Consider the following 17,950-nt stretch of genomic DNA (forward strand, 5'->3'; position numbering starts at 1 on the left):
GCAAGGTGTGTGTGTGTTTGCCATCTGCAGCAACATGAATGGACTTAGAGATAATCATACTAAGTGAAGTTAGACAGAGAAAGACAAATATCATATGATATCACTTATATGTGGAATCTTAAAAAGTGATACAAATGAACTTATTTACAAAACAAAAATAGACTCACAGACATAGAAAACAAACTTATGGTTACCAAAGGGGAAATGTTGGGGGGAGGGTGGATAAATTAGGAGTTTGGGATTAACAGATATACACTACTATATATAAAATAGATAAACAACAAGAACCTACTGTATAGCACAGGGAACTATATTCAATATCTTCTAATAACCTATAATGGAAAAGAATCTGAAACGGAATATATATATATATCTATATCTCCAAATCACTTTGCTGTGTACCTGTAACTAACACAACATTGTAAATCAACAATACTGCAATTAAAAAAAAAAAATAGAACACTGCCAAGGGTCTGTCAGGAGGCTGGCCACTGCAGAGCTGCAGAACCATTCTGGTTCCTAGAACAAGTTATCTGCCCTCCTTTCCCCTGCTGCCATACCATGTTGGGCTTCCTCTCCAGGTAATGCTGTGAGGAACCAGTACAAGATTCCACCTTTTTTTATGTAGCATTAGGGAAGAGAAGAAAGAAAGATTAAGAACAGAGGAGTTCCTTGTGATATCTGCCTTAGAGGCAGGACAGTTATGGCCATTGTTACTTATCTATTTATCCAGTTTTGAAAATTAAGCTCTTGGCCTAAAGATCCAGAGTGTGACTTCAGGAGAGCCCTTCATTAATACTTTAAACCTTAGCACATACTTTCTGAGGATGACAAATAAGCAATTACAAATGGCTTTTAAGCAGAGGTCTAAATAATTAGGTACTCGGGGGTAGAAGGTAGAGGGCAGGAAAATGAGATGCAAGAACATCTGGGGACTAAAGTTCAAGAGCCTAGTAAATGGCATAACATTGAAATTCTGTTCACTCCCTTATGCTGCCCTTCCAAAGACCTCAAATCCAGAAACTTCCTTTAAAGGCTAACAGTGAAGCTCATAAGACAGAAACTATAGCTGGAAAAAAGTTAATTTAGATGTTAGTCAAAAATTAGCCCAACCTTTTAAAGGCTTTACATTAAATCATTCCCCAGATGTGGCCCATGGCTTTGGCTCCCCAGGATGCAAATCTAAGAACACAAGAATGACACAGTCCTTGTGAGGGTAATTGGGGTCCTTTCAAATTAACATGTACCCGAAGCAAGATCACTTCTGTGATTTCATTATGTGGCTTCAAAATGCAACAAGAGAAAGATGGCATGAGAACAGAGCTAACTCACAGCTCAGGTGTGAGACCTGAATGCAGTCATAGCCACTTAATTCTCAATTCTTCATCTCCTGGGGCTAACAGCCTTGGAAAGGAGAGTATCCACTGTTTTGTAGCTATTGTTCTCACTTGATTTTGAGCTTCAACTTGGAGTTCCAGATTGACTGGGTTATTCAGGATTCAAATATCTTTGGCTAATAAAGGAAATGAGAGAATAATGATAATGGCATATAAAGCATGCTTCTCATAGCATCTTTCTTTATTCCAGGATGGCTTGAGAAGGTTGTCAGGAAACGAGTATGTGTTCACTAAGAGTAAGTTGTCCTCTATCCACTTGTTATTGATAACCTGTCTCTGGCCTTTTGTCTCCCTCAGTGTTGTGATTATTGTTTGGGAAGGGCCTTGGTGATACTTCCTATTCGTCTCATTGGAGTTTAAGCATCTCTATGGTCTACATTTGAAACCAGGTCTCCTAATATAAATTACTTCTCTGAGCGCTGTCAGAATAAGAATTGCAAATCTCTCTATATTTAAACAGTTAAACTGAATTATTTTTCTATTGGGGGGTCCTGAAGTTTAATAATGTAAGAGAACCCTGAAGGGAAAATATTCTTACCCCTGGAAGTTCAAGACTTTCTTTCCAGTAGCAACCATGAAGATGACAAATGCTCAGCAGCACTCAAGATTCCACAATTACCCACCCTTCCTGCCCCATCTGTTTGCTCAGATGTGCCCCAGAGTCACAGTCACCTTGGGATGCCAGTAACCATCAACGATGTCCCCCCGTCTATCGCTCAATTACTTGATAATGAGGAAAGCTGGGAGTTCAACATCTTTGAATTGGAAGCTGTGACACACAAAAGGTATGTGGCTTCTCTGGCTGTAGGCAGGGGGAGAATTGATGGACACACTCAAGACTTTCACATCTGGAAACTTTGAGGGAGATGTGAGTCCTTGCCACAAGTGACCTCCCAGGTTCTGCTTTTCATGCCATGCTGGAGGAGTGTCAAATGCGCAGAGAGACTGTGGCCCCTTGAGTGAGCTCCTTTATGGAGAAGAGAGTATTAGCGGGTAAGATGTGGGATCAGCCTGGTGATACCCAGGATGAAGAAATACTGAGTGTCTTCTTCAGATCTACCCAGGTCATTCCTTTGTGCCAGTGAGCCAAAAGTTCTAAGTATTCTCAGCTCCAAACTTGTTGAGGTCCCACCTTACAAAATGAGTTTGAGAGCACCGTAGACTTTTCTTTTGATCCATCCTATAGGCAGGGGAAAGATTAGATAACACAGAAAGTCCTCTTCTATTACAGAAGTCCATTTTCTTCCAGGGGTGTTGGATGTGAATGATAACTATAAATAAGTAACTTAATTCTAAATGACATGACTTTGCTGAACCCACACAAGCCATTCCTTTTGTCCTTAAGCTCAGTAACTTCCTCAGGGGACACAGGAAGTGCAAAGCTTACGTGGAAGCAGAAACAGAGAGGGACTGTCAGGGACCTCTCTCTTGGTTGTTAGAGCCACTGAAGGGCAGGTGACTTAAGACAGTCTAGAATTCATTTGGATTAACCACCATGAGGCACCTAGTTTTAAAGAAGTGGCTGGTGAGGAGGAGATGCTCTATCACCTTCTAATTTGGAGAGGACATATTTTTATACCCCTGTGCCTATGAAGCATCAGGAAAAAAAATGACTCAATTTCCCAGTAGCTTCAAAGAAAGCAGCTTCTGGAGCAGTGAATACAATGAATCAGAGTTTTTTCCCGTTTTCCAGGCCATTGGTTTACCTGGGCTTAAAAGTCTTTTCCCGGTTTGGAGTATGTGAATTTTTACACTGTTCTGAAACTACCCTTCGGGCCTGGCTCCAAGTGATTGAATCCAACTACCACTCCTCCAATGCTTACCACAACTCCACTCATGCCGCTGATGTCCTGCACGCCACTGCCTTCTTCCTTGGAAAAGAAAGAGTGAAGGTAGAATTTTGATATCACAATCTAGTTACCTGCATAGGTTTTAGAGATCTAAGAACCCAATCTTAATAAATATGTTAGGCAAACAACTGTTTTGGAACCAATTTTGACAGAGTTTTTGAGCTACCAAACTGACTGGTCCTTTTGGTATTGTAAAGACATGGCATTTTCTCCTAGCCCTCCCTTCCCACAAATGCTTAAAATAATAATTTATGCCACTGTAGAGACTCTTCTACATGTCTGGCTGATCCATGAACCCATTCTCCAAATGTTCACTAGGAGCCCTTTGTGATACTGGGTTAGAGGACAGAACTTAATTATTATAGCAAATGGTTACTAGGTCTGGAGGTTAAATTTTAGGATCAGAATTTTGTCATTGGTATATTACAATCCAGACAGTAGTGAGCCATTCAGCATCCTACTGATTTACATACATATATGTGTGTTTTGTGTAGGTATGAATGTGTATATCTGTATATTAATGACTTGTATAATTCTGAAAGAGTTCCAAGTTCCTTAATCTTAGAAGTCAATACTGTCATTTACAGGTGCTGATTTGTAGGGCAGTCCTATGTATACCCCACGTATAGCTGGCAAGAGATCCCCATCTCCCCTCTTCCCCATCTACTATCACTTTCACAGTGAAGCTTGTAATTCCTTTGCTACAATTAGAAGTGAAGCTTAGAATATAGATACCCTTGGGACAAGTGCTGTATAGAGACAGGTTCACATCAATCTGCAAATGCTTAACATTCAATCATTTTCTGACTTAGTCTTAAGACCCTAGGTACTTAAGGAGAAGAGTGGTAGTGGGATAGGTAGACAGAGAAGAAATGGCACCAAAATGGGGAGGGGGAATGTTCCCTTCTCAGTTTTGCCGAAGACTGATCCTGGCATTTACTTTCATCAGCAAGAAAGCAAAGAGTGTCATTCAAGAATAATGATGGTTTTGAAGATTTTTGTCTCCTACTTTTAAAAAAGGTGATATCACAGGTGATAACAGCCTGTTTCTATAGCGCTTTTCTTTGAGGAGCTAAGATTCTTCCAGATTCCTACTCCAGGTTCACATTCCTCCATTTTACATTACATGAGATATTATACAGCTTAGGTTGCACACTGCCAAATGAGGACAGGACCTGGGCATTAATGCTGAGACCAAAGTGACCTATAGGCATTGAGTTAAAGATGAACCCCACTTAAGCAGAAGCACTCTAGAAAAATATAGATTAAATGCTTAATAAATTATGGAATGCTTAGTCACTTTATTATCTCCTTTCCTCTCCCTCCCCTAAAATAAGAAGTTTTCTTTAAATTGTTTGTTCTGCTAGCACATGCAGAGTCTGAATTCTCAAATAGCAGCAATACAAACAAGTCTAAGACTAGATACAATATGCTTGTAATCCAAAAGACATTTTCTAAGAGGCCAAAGAATCAGAAAATTTAGAGCTGCAAAGAACCCTGGAGAATTGGGCTGGAAGGGACTCCTGAGGTCAGAGGTTTTAGTAGCAGCCCAAGATCACTGGTTAGTCCACCATGAGGCGCTTCGAGTGGGATTTATTCCTGAGGTGTCTTTCACCAGACCTGCTGCCACTGAGCAAAGAGAGTCAGAAAAATGTTTTTACCAAATATCCATGTCATCTGTCACCCCTAATTTCTTTATAAGGCTAAAATTCTTAATGTCACTGTGACATAGCTCCACATCCTCAACCCAGCCATATAGATAACATGTCCAGAGCTGACATTCCCCTTCAATTTGTTGCACACCCTATCCCCTTCCCACTCTTCCCAGTTCCCAAGAACCATTGCAAGTGGAGAGATCAGGATAGCCAGCATTCTTTTGTTATTCTCTGAGTGAGTGACTATTTGTCCTAGAAAAGGAACTGTTTGAAAGGCTAATGTAGAATGGAGTCCATTCTGGCCAGTCTGCTTCAGTGTGATCCAAATCTATTCCTGCTGGTTAAAGGAGGAAAAAACTATGCAGAAATGTCTGCACCTCCAAGGCTTTGGGGAACTTCTCCTGCCGTGGGTTTGGTGGGGAAGTTTTCTTCCACAGACAGTCCCTCCCTGCTATGGGAAGAGCCTTGCTTCTCCCATCTGCTAGTGAGCAGCCCGGTCTTCTTTCCCTGCCTCCCTGCATTTCTTATCAGACACTGCATTATTAGTGCCCACCAAAACTGCAGGGCATGGCCTTTTATTGGTATCTTTGTAAAAGTGCCAGGTCTAAATCAGTGTAAGTTGGAAGGAAAGACATGTCTTGTCTAATGCTATTTGTTGTCTATTCCACTTACTTGAATCTATGTCACGGAAGAATTTAAAAATAAATTGGCCCTATACTCCAAACAAGATTGAACATACTCCAAGAGCACTAGCTGGAGGCCCAAAGTTTGGCCCTCATGGGTCCTCACTGCACAGGTAGAATCAGTGAGAGTGGAGGCCAAGTCAGGGCAGCTCTGGATTCTGACTGTACCTGTGGGTTCCCACGGCCTCTCCTAACCAGCAGCAAAAGGGGGCTAGGCATGTTTGTTTGCCCTGGGCATTACAAAGTCAGTCTCTGAGAAGAGCTGAAAAGAATGGCAGCGACTGCTGTCCCCCCTCAGGAAACCGGTTCATGTGGACTTGAGGCAAGCCAGGACTGCCCACCAGCTCCAGGAGGTCAGGATTGGAAATGGAAATGGCTTCCTTCTGGTAGGGACAGCTTTCAGGAAAGTTTTCAGGGCTGAGCTTCAGATTCACTGCTCCTTACCTATTAGCATCTGAGAAGCAGTTTGCAGTTTTTTCTCCCACAGCCTAGGAAAGCAACTCAGGAAAACCAAAAATTATGCCCACCCCTCCAGCCTCATCCTGGGGACCAGTTTCCCCCTCACTCACTACCCTTCAGCCACAATGATGCTCTTTAAGTTTCCTGAATAAGCCACTTCCTTTGTTTCACATCAGGCCATCATACAGGCTGATCTTTCTGCCTGGATTTCTCTCCCTTGCCATTTTTTTGCCTGGCTAATTCCTGCTTATCCTTCAGGTTCCAGCATAAAAATCACTTACTTAGAGAACCCATTCTTGCCCACCCTCTGGACCTGCACTGTCCATAAGTAGCCATTTGCCACATGTGGCTATTTACATTTAATTAAAATTAAATAAAATGAAACATTCAGTTCCTCAATTGTGCACACATTTCAAGTGTCCAGGAGCTGTAAGTGACTAGGGGTTACTATAGTGGACAGCCCACATACAGACATTTCCATCACCACAGAAAAGTTGAACGGACAGCACTGCCCTAAACTAGATCAAGCCTCATGGTTACACGCTCAAACCACCCGTACTTCCCTTCTTAACCCATCTCACAGTAAGTTAATTTTGTTTGTGTGTTTCCTTATTTGTGCCTTCTCCAGTAAATTACCAACTCCATTAGTGCAGGCTATGCCAGTATAATTCATCACTGTAACTCCAGCACTCTGCATGACAACTGGCACCCAGTAAGCATCCAATAAATAACTAAAGGAATGAATTCATAAAGTGCAGTGTCTCTTATACAACAGTAGCCCATTTGATAACTTCCTCCTAAAGCTGTGAGCTGAAAAAACATTTGTATCCCCTGATGCTCTGGTTTGTGTTCTTTAACTACATAATGAGAGCGTTAGAAAGAGGGTCTCCCTTTTAGCCTTTCCCACCTGCTAGCCCAGAGCTGAATTGTGTTCTTCACTGTAAGAGCCCCCTTAGCCTCAGTTTTCCTGGGAAAATTCTTCTTGCCCTTCATCCTCTTGTGTTGCTTGGCTGTAATCCTTTTATCTTTGTGTGAAGAGTTTTGTTGTATCTGTGCCATTTACTGCCATACTCTCAAAATCTTTTCAGAAGTAGGCAAATAAAGTAACACTTGTGATCCTAGGCCACTTTCTTCTCCATCCACTCACAGAAGAGAGTCATGGCAATATGCCACACAGCATACATTTGAAAAGGCCTGTTTGGCATCCTCCTGCAGAAGAACTAGAGTGAATGAACTCTGGAGAAAGAATTTAGGTATCCATTATAACTGCTACTCAGATTTCTATTTCCCTCCAGATAATCCACAGTACGGCAAGGTGATGTGATATACCCTAGATGGCCTCTTAACTTCTAGGAAGTCAGAGAAGGACCCCCTGACTCATCCCCTCCAGAGAGACAGGGATGACTGTAGGTCTCCTACATCCAGTGGGTAATGCTCGACCTTGCCTCCCCCTGACCCCAGGGAAGCCTCGATCAGCTAGATGAGGTGGCTGCCCTGATTGCTGCCACAGTCCATGACGTGGATCACCCAGGAAGGACCAACTCTTTCCTGTGCAACGCAGGCAGTGAACTCGCCGTGCTCTATAATGACACTGCTGTCTTGGAGAGTCACCACACAGCCCTGGCCTTCCAGCTCACGGTCAAGGACAGCAAATGCAACATTTTCAAGAATATTGACAGGTTTGTGTGCTCGGGCTCTTGTGCTCAGGTTTGTAAAATGTAAGTGGGAAACTCAGTTTTCCCTAACTTCTCCAAGTACTTAGCTTTCTCTTAGGGGGAAGGCTGTACCATTGTATCAGACAGTAAAATAATAACCTTATAAACTGAACTGTACTTTTTAGAATGTTCATCTTTATTTTTTTTTTAACATATTTTTTAGAGTATAATTGCTTTACAATGTTGTGTTACTTTCTGCTATATAACAAAGTGAATCAGCTATATGTATACATATATCCCCATATCCCCTCCCTCTTGCGACTCCCTCCCACCCCTCCAGGTGGTCACAAAGTACCGAGCTGATCTCCCTGTGCTATGCAGCTGCTTCCCACTAGCTATCTATTTTACATTTGGTAGTGTATATATGTCAATGCTACTCTCTCACTTCATCCCAGCTTCCCCTTCCCCCTCCCAGTGTCAAGTCCATTCTCTAGTAGGTCTGCATCTTTATTCCCGTCTTGCCTCTAGGTTCTTCATGACCTTTTTTTTTTAGATTCCATATGTATGTGTTAGCATACGGTATTTGTTTTTCTCTTTCTGACTTACTTCACAGTGTATGACAGACTCTAGGTCCATCCACCTCACTACAAATAACTCAATTTCATTTCTTTTTATGGCTGAGTAATATTCCATTGTATATATGTGCCACATCTTCTTTATCCATTCGTCTGTCGATGGACACTTAAGTTGCTTCCATGTCCTGGCTATTGTAAATAGTGCTGCAATGAACATTGTGCTATGTCTCATTTTGAATTATGGTTTTCTCTGGGTATATGCCCAGTAGTGGGGTTGCTGGGTCATATGGTAGTTCTATTTTTAGTTTTTTGAGGAAACCTCCATACTGTTCTCCATAGTGGCTGTATCAATTTACATTCCCACCAACAGTGCAAGAGAGTTCCCTTTTCTCCACACCCTCTCTATCATTTATCGTTTGTAGGTTTTTTGATGATGGCCATTCTGACTGGTGTGAGGTGATACCTTATTGTAGTTTTCATTTGCATTTCACTAACGATTAGTGATGTTGAGCATCCTCTCATGTGTTTGTTGGCAATCTGTACATCTTTGGAGAAATGTCTATTTAGGTCTAATGCCCATTTCTGGATTGGGTTGTTTGTTTTTTTGATATTGAGCTGCATGAGCTGCTTGTATATTTTGGAGATTAATCCTTTGTCAGTTGCTTCGCTTGCAAATATTTTCTTCCATTCTGAGGGTTGTCTTTTCGTCTTGTTTATGGTTTCCTTTGCTGTGCAAAAGCTTTTAAGTTTCATTAGGTCCCATTTATTTTTATTTCCATTTCTCTAGGAGGTGGGTCAAAAAGGATCTTGCTGTGATTTATGTCATAGAGTGTTCTGCCTATGTTTTTCCTCTAAGAGTTTTATAGTGTCTCTGGCCTTACATTTAGATCTTTAATCCATTTTGAGTTTATTTTTCTGTATGGTGTTAGGAAGTGTTCTAATTTTATTCTTTTATGTGTAGCTGTCCAGTTTTCCCAGCACCACTTCTTGAAGAGGCTGTCTTTTCTCCGTTGTATATTCTTGCCTCCTTTATCAAAGATAAGGTGACCATATGTGCGTGGGTTTCTCTCTGGGCTTTCTATCCTGGTCCATTGATCTATATTTCTGTTTTTGTGCCAGTACCATACTGTCTTGATTACTGTAGCTTTGTAGTATAGTCTGAAGTCAGGGAGCCTGATTCTTCCAGCTCCGTTTTTCTTTCTCAAGATTGCTTTGGCTGTTCGAGGTCTTTTGTGTTTCCATACAAATTGTGAAATTTTTTGTTCTAGTTCTGTGAAAAATGCCAGTGGTAGTTTGATAGGCATTGCATTGAATCTGTAGATTGCTTTGAGTAGTATAGTCATTTTCACAATGTTGATTCTTCCAATCCAAGAACATGGTATATCTCTCCATCTGTTTGTATTGTCTTTAATTTCTTTCATCAGTGTCTTATAGTTTTCTGCATACAGGTCTTTTGTCTCCTTAGGTGGGTTTATTCCTAAGTATTTTCTTTTTGTTGCAATGGTAAATGGGAGTGTTTCCTTAATTTCTCTTTCGATTTCTCATCATTAGTGTATAGGAATGCAAGAGATTTCTCTGCATTAATTTTGTATCCTGCTACTTTACCAAATTCATTCATTACCTATAGTAGTTTTCTGGTAGCATCTTTAGGATTCTCTGTGTATGGTAGGTATCATGTCATCTGCAAACTGTGACAGTTTTACTACTTCTTTTCCAAATTGGATTCCTTTTATTTCTTTTTCTTCTCTGATTGCTGTGGCTAAAACTTCCAAAACAATGTTGAATTATAGTGGTGAGAGTGGGCAACCTTGTCTTGTTCCTGATCTTAGTGGAAATGGTTTCAGTTTTTCACCATTGAGAATGATGTTGGCTGTGGGTCTGTCATATATGTCCTTTATTATGTTGAGGTATCCCTCTATGCCTACTTTCTGGAGCTTTTTTATCATAAATCAGTGTTGAATTTTGTCAAAAGCTTTTCCTGCATCTATTGAGATGATCATATGATTTTTATCCTTCAATTTGTTAATATGGTGTACCACATTGATTGATATACGTATACTGAAGAATCCTTGCATTCCTGGGATAAACCCCACCTGATCATGGTGTACGATCCTTTCAATATGCTGTTGGATTCTGTTTACTAGTATTTTGTTGAGGATTTTTGCATGTATGTTCATCAGTGATATTGGCCTGTAGTTTTCTTTTTTTGTGACATCTTTGTCTGGTTTTGGTATCAGGGTGATGGTGGCCTCGTCGAATGAGTTTGGGAGTGTTCCTCCCTCTGCTATATTTTGGAAGGGTTTGAGAAGGACAGGTGTTCGCTCTTCTCTAAATGTTTGATAGAATTGGCCTGTGCAGCCATCTGGTTCTAGGCTTTTGTTTGTTGGAAGATTTTTAATCACAGTTTCAATGTCAGGGCTTGTGATTGGTCTGTTTTTATTTTCTATTTCTTCCTGGTTCAGTCTCTGAAGGTTGTGCTTTCCTAAGAATTTGTCCATTTCTTCCAGGTTGTCCATCTTATTAGCATATAGTTGCTTGTAGTAATCTCTCATGATCCTTTGTATTTCTGCAGTGTCAGTTGTTATTTCTTTTTCATTTCTAATTCTGTTGATTTGAGTCTTCTCCCTTTTTTTCTTGGTAAGTCTGGCTAATGGTTTATCAATTTTGTTTATCTTCTCAAAGAACCAGCTTTTAGTTTTATTGATCTTTGCTATCATCTCCATTTCTTTTTCATTTATTTCTGATCTGATCTTTATGATTTCTTTCCTTCTGCTAACTTTGGGGGGTTTTTTGTTCTTGTTTCTCTAACTGCTTTAGGTGTAAGGTTAGGTTGTTTATTTGAGATTTTGTTTCTTGAGGTAGGATTGTATTGCTATAAACTTCCCTCTTAGAACTGCTTTTGCTGCATCCCATAGGTTTTGGGTCGTTGTGTTTTCATTGTCATTTGTTTCTAGGTATCTTTTGATTTCCTCTTTGATTTCTTCAGTGATCTCTTGGTTATTTAGTAGCATATTGTTTAGCCTCCAAGTGTTTGTTTCTTTTACAGTTTTTTCTATAAGTGATATCTAGTCTCATAGCATTGCAGTTGGAAAAGATACGTGATTAGATTTCAATTTTCTTAAATTTACCAAGGCTTGATTTGTGACCCAAGATTTGATCTATCCTGGGGAATGTTCCATGAGCACTTGAGAAGAAAGTGTATTCTGTTGGTTTTGTATGGAATGTCCTATAAATATCAATTAAGTCCATCTTGTTTAATGTATCATTTAAAGCTTGTGTTTCCTTATTTACTTTCATTTTGGATGATCTGTCCATTGGTGAAAGTGGGGTGTTAAAGTCCCCTACTATGATTTTGTTACTCTCGATTTCCCCTTTTATGGCTGTTAGCATTTGCCTTATGTATTGAGGTGCTCCTATGTTGGGTGCATAACTATTTACAACTGTTATATTTTCTTCTTGGATTGATCCCTTCATCATTATGTAGTGTCCTTCTTTGCCTCTTGTAATAGTCTGTATTTTAAAGTCTATTTTTGTCTGATATGAGAATTGCTACTCCAGCTTTCTTTTGACTTCCATTTGCATGGAATATCTTTTTCCGTCCCCTCACTTTCAGTCTGTATGTGTCCCTAGGTCTGAAGTGGGTCTCTTGTAGACAGCATATATACGGGTCTTGTTTTTGTATCCATTCAGCCAGTCTGTGTCCTTTGGTTGGAGCATTTAATCTATTTACATTTGAGGTAATTATCGATATGTATGTTCCTATTACCATTTTCTTAATTGTATTGGGTTAGTTTTCGTAGGTCTTTTCCTCCTCGTGTGTTTCTTGCCAAGAGATGTTCCTTTAGCATTTGTTGTAAAGCTGGTTTGGTGGTGCTGAACTATCTTAAATTTGCTTGTCTGTAAAGGTTTTAATTTCTCCGTCGAATCTGAATGAGATCCTTGTTGGGCAGAGTAATCTTGGTTGTAGGTTTTTCCCTTTCATCACTTTAAGTATATCCTGCCACTCCCTTCTGGCCTGCAGAGTTTCCACTGAAAAATCAGCTGATAACTTTATGGGGATTCCTTTGTATGTTATTTGTTGCTTTTCCCTTGCTGCTTGTAACATTTTTCTTTGTATTTAATTTTTGATAGTTTAATATGTTTCTCCTTGGATTTATCCTCTGTGGGATTCTCTGTGCTTCCTGGACTTGATTATTTCCTTTCCCATGTTAGGGAAGTTTCCAACTATAATCTCTTCAAATATTTTCTCCGACCCTTTCTTTTCTTCTTCTGGGACCCCTATAATTCAAATGTTGGTGCATTTAATGTTGTCCCAGAGGTCTCTGAGACTGTCCTCAATTCTTTTCATTCTTTTTTCTTTATTCTGCTATGCAGTAGTTATTTCCACTATTTTGTCTTCCAGGTCACTTATCCGTTCTTCTGCCTCAGTTATTCTGCTATTGATTCCTTCTAGAGAATTTTTAATTTCACTTATTGTGTTGTCATTGTTTGTCTGCTCTTTAGTTCTTCTAGGTCCTTGTTAAACATTTCTTGTATTTTCTCCATTCTATTTCCCAGATTTTGGATCATCTTTACTATCATTACTCTGAATTCTTTTTCAGGTAGACTGCCTATTTCCTCTTCATTTGTTTGGTCTGGTGGGTTTTTACCTTGCTCCTTCATCTGCTGCATATTTCTCTGTCTGCTCATTTTGTGTACCTTACTGTGTTTGGGGTCTTTGCGCAGGCTGCAGGTTCATAGTTCCCGTTGTTTTTGGTGTCTGCCCCCAGTGGGTGAGGTTGGTTCAGTGGCTTGTGTAGGCTTCCTGGTGGAGGGGACTGGTGCCTGTGTTCTGATGGGTGGGGCTGGATCTTGTCTTTCTGGTGGGCAGGGCTGCATCCGATGGTGTGTTTTGGGATGTCTGTGAACTTAGTATGATTTTAGGCAGCCTCTCTGCTAATGGGTGGGGTTGCGTTCCTGTCTCGCTAGTTGTTTGGCATGGGGCATCCAGCACTAGAGCTTGCTGGCAGTTGGGTGGAACTGGGTCATAGCGTTGAGACGCAGATCTCTGAGAGAACTCTCGCTGATTGATACTACGTGGGGCTGGGAGGCCTCTGGTGGTCCTGTTTCCTGAACTCACCTCTCCCACGTCAGCGGCTCTGGCCTGACACCAGGCCGGAGCACCAAGACCCTGTCAGCCACATGGCTGGGGTAGATGCCCCTGGATGAACACTTGTGAGAAGAGCTCAGAATTATCAAGATAGTGGTCTTGGCAAGTGAAACCACAAGAGAAGAGGCCCGTGCTATGCCTGGTCCTGCTGAGCAATTTTCAGAATTCAGCTCATTCTGGCAACAGGGCGACTGGGTTGGCGACGTGAGGCAGGACAGGGTCCGTGAGGCGGGTGGCGCTCAGCTGCTGTGCAGCCTGCGGGGCCTGGTCGAAGCCCTCAGGGAAGGCCAGCAGCGGCCAGGACTCCGGCCTCCTGCAGCTGCGGCCTCTTTGGGGTTTCCCTCCCGGCATTAACGTTGCTCTCACTCCTACTTTGGCGGCCGTGCCTTTACCCTGAGCTGCTTCACGAGGCGAGCACTCCCTGCTAAATGTTCACAGGTGCTGCAAGGACATTTTCATAAAGATGTACACAAACGTTGACCACATAGATTTCTTTGATGTGCAGCCAGCCCTCCTCCATTCTCTGCTTAGACTGTTCATCTTTTTAAACTCCATCTGGTCTTCAATGAGTTCATGAAAATGTTTTATACACTGCAGAGCACTCTATAAATATTGATTATACTACTAACAAATGTAGCAGATATTTTTATCCTCTCAAAAGGACATCCTGTCTTTGGTGTAACCTGAGGAAAATGTATCCTTACCCATGTTTCCCCAGCTCAATTTTCGGTCACTTAAAATCCTAACTCACGAGGAGACAGTGTTCCACGGTCCCAGCAGAGCTCCTGGAGTCCACAGGGTGGGGCAAGGTTTCCCCCTCTGGTGAGTTGGCCAAATGTGAACAGATAGGAGCAATTCCTCTCGCCAGCCACCACCCTGCCATCAAGCTATGAGTATTTCCTACATAGCACCAGCCAGGCTGGAGTGCAGCCCCCTGAGAAAGGGCAGTACACAGGGAGCTCAGAGCTCACTCAGGCCTCAAGGATCACTTGTCAGCATGAACCTGAACCTATCTGTTTGGTCTCCAGAAACCTGAGAAAATATGGAGACCAGTTATTTCCCTTCAACTGAAGGCTTCATCAGTATCAAGTATTGTTTTTCAAACTTTCATAGGAAGAATTCTTGCCAATAGCCAATTTTATTCAATTTTTTTCAGTTCCCCATTCTGGCTCTTGAAGTTAGAAAAAGATGATACGAACTGGGTGATTTTGAGCAGGGTTGTTGCTCCTTCCATTACAACTTCTATCTAATTGCAATCTAGAGAACTGCTCATTATTTGGAAAACTTTCTTCCAATGCCATCATCAAAAGAAATAATGACACTTCTCTGTAACAAGAATCACTGTGTCTGCGCTGAATGCCATGGGACAGCTCACCAGGTTGCTGTACTAGCCTTGTAGGGAAGGAACTTGTCATTTCCTTTCACCTCACTGTTTTGATATTGCCAAGGAAAGGTAGAAGGGAATCATCTTGTGAAGTAAGTGCCCTTGGGACACTTATTTCTTTTTTTTTTTTATACTCATAAATCATATGAAGGTCAGCTGTCACTGGGGAAAATGGAATAGTGTCACCAAGTCCTGGCTTAGTAGGAAGATAAGCAGGTAAACTTTTTTGTGATCTTCACTTATTAACTCTGTGCCCCTAGCTTCCTCCTAGATTGTGGGAAGTGTGGTGAAATGGTAGAACAGTTCTAATTCGGGACATGATGTGAACAAGACGCTTTGTCTTCTGGTTATTTTAGGAACCATTATCGAACACTGCGCCAGGCTATTATTGATATGGTTTTAGCAACAGAGATGACAAAACACTTTGAACATGTGAACAAATTTGTGAACAGCATCAACAAGCCAATGGCAGCTGAGGTAAGCATTTCCCATGTAATAAGATACACCAGAATGTATTTCCATTAGAGCCTACTCTGGCCTCAAAGCATCTTGAATACAAGATGGTTATTTGCTTGGAGTTGGTAAAGAAGGCTGAAAGTACTGGTCACTTGTTTTCCCTAAGGACAAGAATAGATTGAGAGTGTCCACAGCAACTCTGAGCTCCTTGAAAGAAAGGCCCTGAGATAAAGCCAGCAGTGACAAAAGGAAGTAGGCCCAAAGTCTATGATGAAAGGAGCCTGCAGACAGCAGAGACTGGAATAAATGGTGGCATTTTAGGGGAATCAGAGCCTTTCTAGTTCTCTGTTCTTTGAGCTCTTGGGAGACCGCAAAATTAGATGTTTTAAAGAACTATAATCCTGCTGATTTGCATTAAAAGCCTATCAGTATCTAAAAACTACAGAAAGTTAAATTGGGAGTGACTAGTTGAAAACAAAACTACAAGTCTTTCTCCTTTTTAAAATTTACTGATGTACCTTAGACCTGCCTTAAGGTCCCTACAAACTTGGGTTTTAGGAACATGGACATAAGTTCACATCTCTTACTGTTTAAAATGAGATCAACTGCCCTCTCATACCGTAAAGCTGTTCATAGCCCCATAAAGTTAGAAGAGCTTTTCACTCATTACTGTATGAGGGCTGCATATGTGGATGAATGAGGAATGGCTGTCTTAGATGTAATGTGATGATCAGTAAGGAAACTATCTGTGTAGGACCCATCACATGACCAGCCTGGATGGAGGAACAGTGTCCGCCTCACCTGTGTTCTGCTCCATCCCCCAGGGATTCCACAGCACAATGCCAGGACCCTCACCTTCCACAGAGGACTTATGGGAGCAAGGATCTGGGGATTTAAGAGGGGGAAATTATACAGAATCATAGAATTTAGAGTTGGGAAGGTCATCTATCCAAGTAAGCCCCCAACTCTGTTGAGATTTATGTACCGCAGTAACTATAGCAAGCAGTATCTTCCCAATGGTAAGTAATCAAAATACCAACCTTCAGAATATAATTCTGCCCATTGATGGTTTAATAAATAGGTCCAGTTCCAAAAGAAAACAAAAAAATCCTTAAATGTCATACAGTCCTTCAGCTTGGCAGAGCTCTGGAGAGCTAATTAGATGTTTACACAGTCAGTTCCATGGTATCTTTGAAATCAGGGAATCGTAGTCTTCTAGGTTTTGTGTAATTGGCCTGTTGTCACATTTACAAAAGCCTACTCACAGACCTGGCCACTTGGCTCTGGACCGCTGACATCCATCACTAGGTAGGTATTAGTGTACAACCAGTCTTTTTAACATGGCTGAATATACCTGCTCCTGCCTTGGCCCACTTTCTGCTCCTAGTACCCCCAACACTTACATGTCTCACCCTCCCTACCACCCAGCCAGAAGAGCAGCATGGAAAGCATGAGTGGACACATACCTTAAGAGAAAGAACAAAGTGGGAGGAGGTGGGTAACTGGGGGTGGGACAGAAGGTCACAGGAGAGAGGGAGCTGTCAGGCATATTAAGTAGAAAGAAATCAAGAAATAATTGAAGGGTCACATGTTTGTGGCATTTCCCCATCTTTAATGTATTAAAAAGTGGAATTCGTGCTTTTACACATTTCCTGATAAAACTGGGAGAAAAGCTCTTCTTCCTTAAGATTACATACCAAATTATTAAAAACAAAACAAAACAAAATCCCTGCTTTGTAGCAGCTACCTCTGGGGAAGAGGATGAAAGAGAGGTTGTGGATGGGTGGTGATAGGGACTTCAACCTTTTAAGCTCTATGTGTTTGTATTGCTTGACTGCTCCCCGTCCCCAAGAATATATCAATGTATCATATATGGAATTAAGGATGGGAAGACCTCCTTCATCAAGTCTCATGCCTAAGTTTGCCTGGGTGACTGCCATCTAATATCTGGTCAGCTGGCCCTTGTGGGCTTCACCATCATATTGAAACAACCCTGATGTGACCAACTGTTTTCCAGATTGAAGGCAGTGACTGTGAATGCAACCCTATTGGGAAGAACTTTCCTGAAAATCAAATCCTGATTAAGCGCATGATGATTAAGTGTGCTGACGTGGCCAATCCATGCCGCCCCCTGGACCTATGTATCGAATGGGCCGGAAGGATCTCCGAGGAGTACTTTGCACAGGTGTGCTGCCTCTCTAGGGAAGCTCCACCTCCCTTCTGGGAATGGACCCGGGTCACAGTAAATAAATGACTCCTCCCTGGAAAGCAATGGCTCACCCCTGCCTGGAACAGAAATCTGGTCCCTCAAGAGACTAACTGATGTGGCTGGTCACTAACTAAACTCTCTCTAGGGGAAGGGGGATAAACTGAGCCTTTGGAAGTATCTTTTCATCCTCAAATTTTTAGATCCTGAATTTCCACAAAAACTGGGAAATCCTTCATTCATTCACTAGATTATCATCTCCATGGTGCAGTCTGGGGAACATAGACATAAGACACATCTTTGCCCATGGGTAGCTCATAATACAGTAGGGTAGGGAGATAGACATAAACAGGTCCATACATTGGTAAATTAAAAACAAATGAAAACACTTCTAAAGGAGGTATATGTTAAGTCCTAAGAGTTCAGAAAGAGTTTTTTTTCTAGATAAAAAAAGGGCTTTGTGGAAAAGGTGTTAGAGCTG

The 17,950-nt window shown here is 41.5% G+C and overlaps 1 protein-coding gene across 9 annotated transcripts in view; it reads left to right on the forward strand.

Moving 5' to 3' along the window:
* PDE8B (phosphodiesterase 8B) overlaps nt 1-17,950 on the forward strand; it is a 258,410-nt gene that overhangs the window by 235,532 nt on the left and 4,928 nt on the right. For all 9 annotated transcript variants that reach the window (XM_068535535.1, XM_068535542.1, XM_068535537.1 and 6 more), the window contains 6 exons: nt 1,588-1,633; nt 2,047-2,182; nt 3,091-3,289; nt 7,506-7,723; nt 15,164-15,284; nt 17,281-17,448. In XM_068535535.1, coding sequence (XP_068391636.1) covers nt 1,588-1,633; nt 2,047-2,182; nt 3,091-3,289; nt 7,506-7,723; nt 15,164-15,284; nt 17,281-17,448 — 888 coding nt within the window. The remainder of the gene's footprint in view (nt 1-1,587; nt 1,634-2,046; nt 2,183-3,090; nt 3,290-7,505; nt 7,724-15,163; nt 15,285-17,280; nt 17,449-17,950) is intronic.

This window comes from Eschrichtius robustus, chromosome 2 (assembly GCF_028021215.1).
Source record: "Eschrichtius robustus isolate mEscRob2 chromosome 2, mEscRob2.pri, whole genome shotgun sequence".
Lineage (NCBI taxonomy): Eukaryota > Metazoa > Chordata > Mammalia > Artiodactyla > Eschrichtiidae > Eschrichtius > Eschrichtius robustus.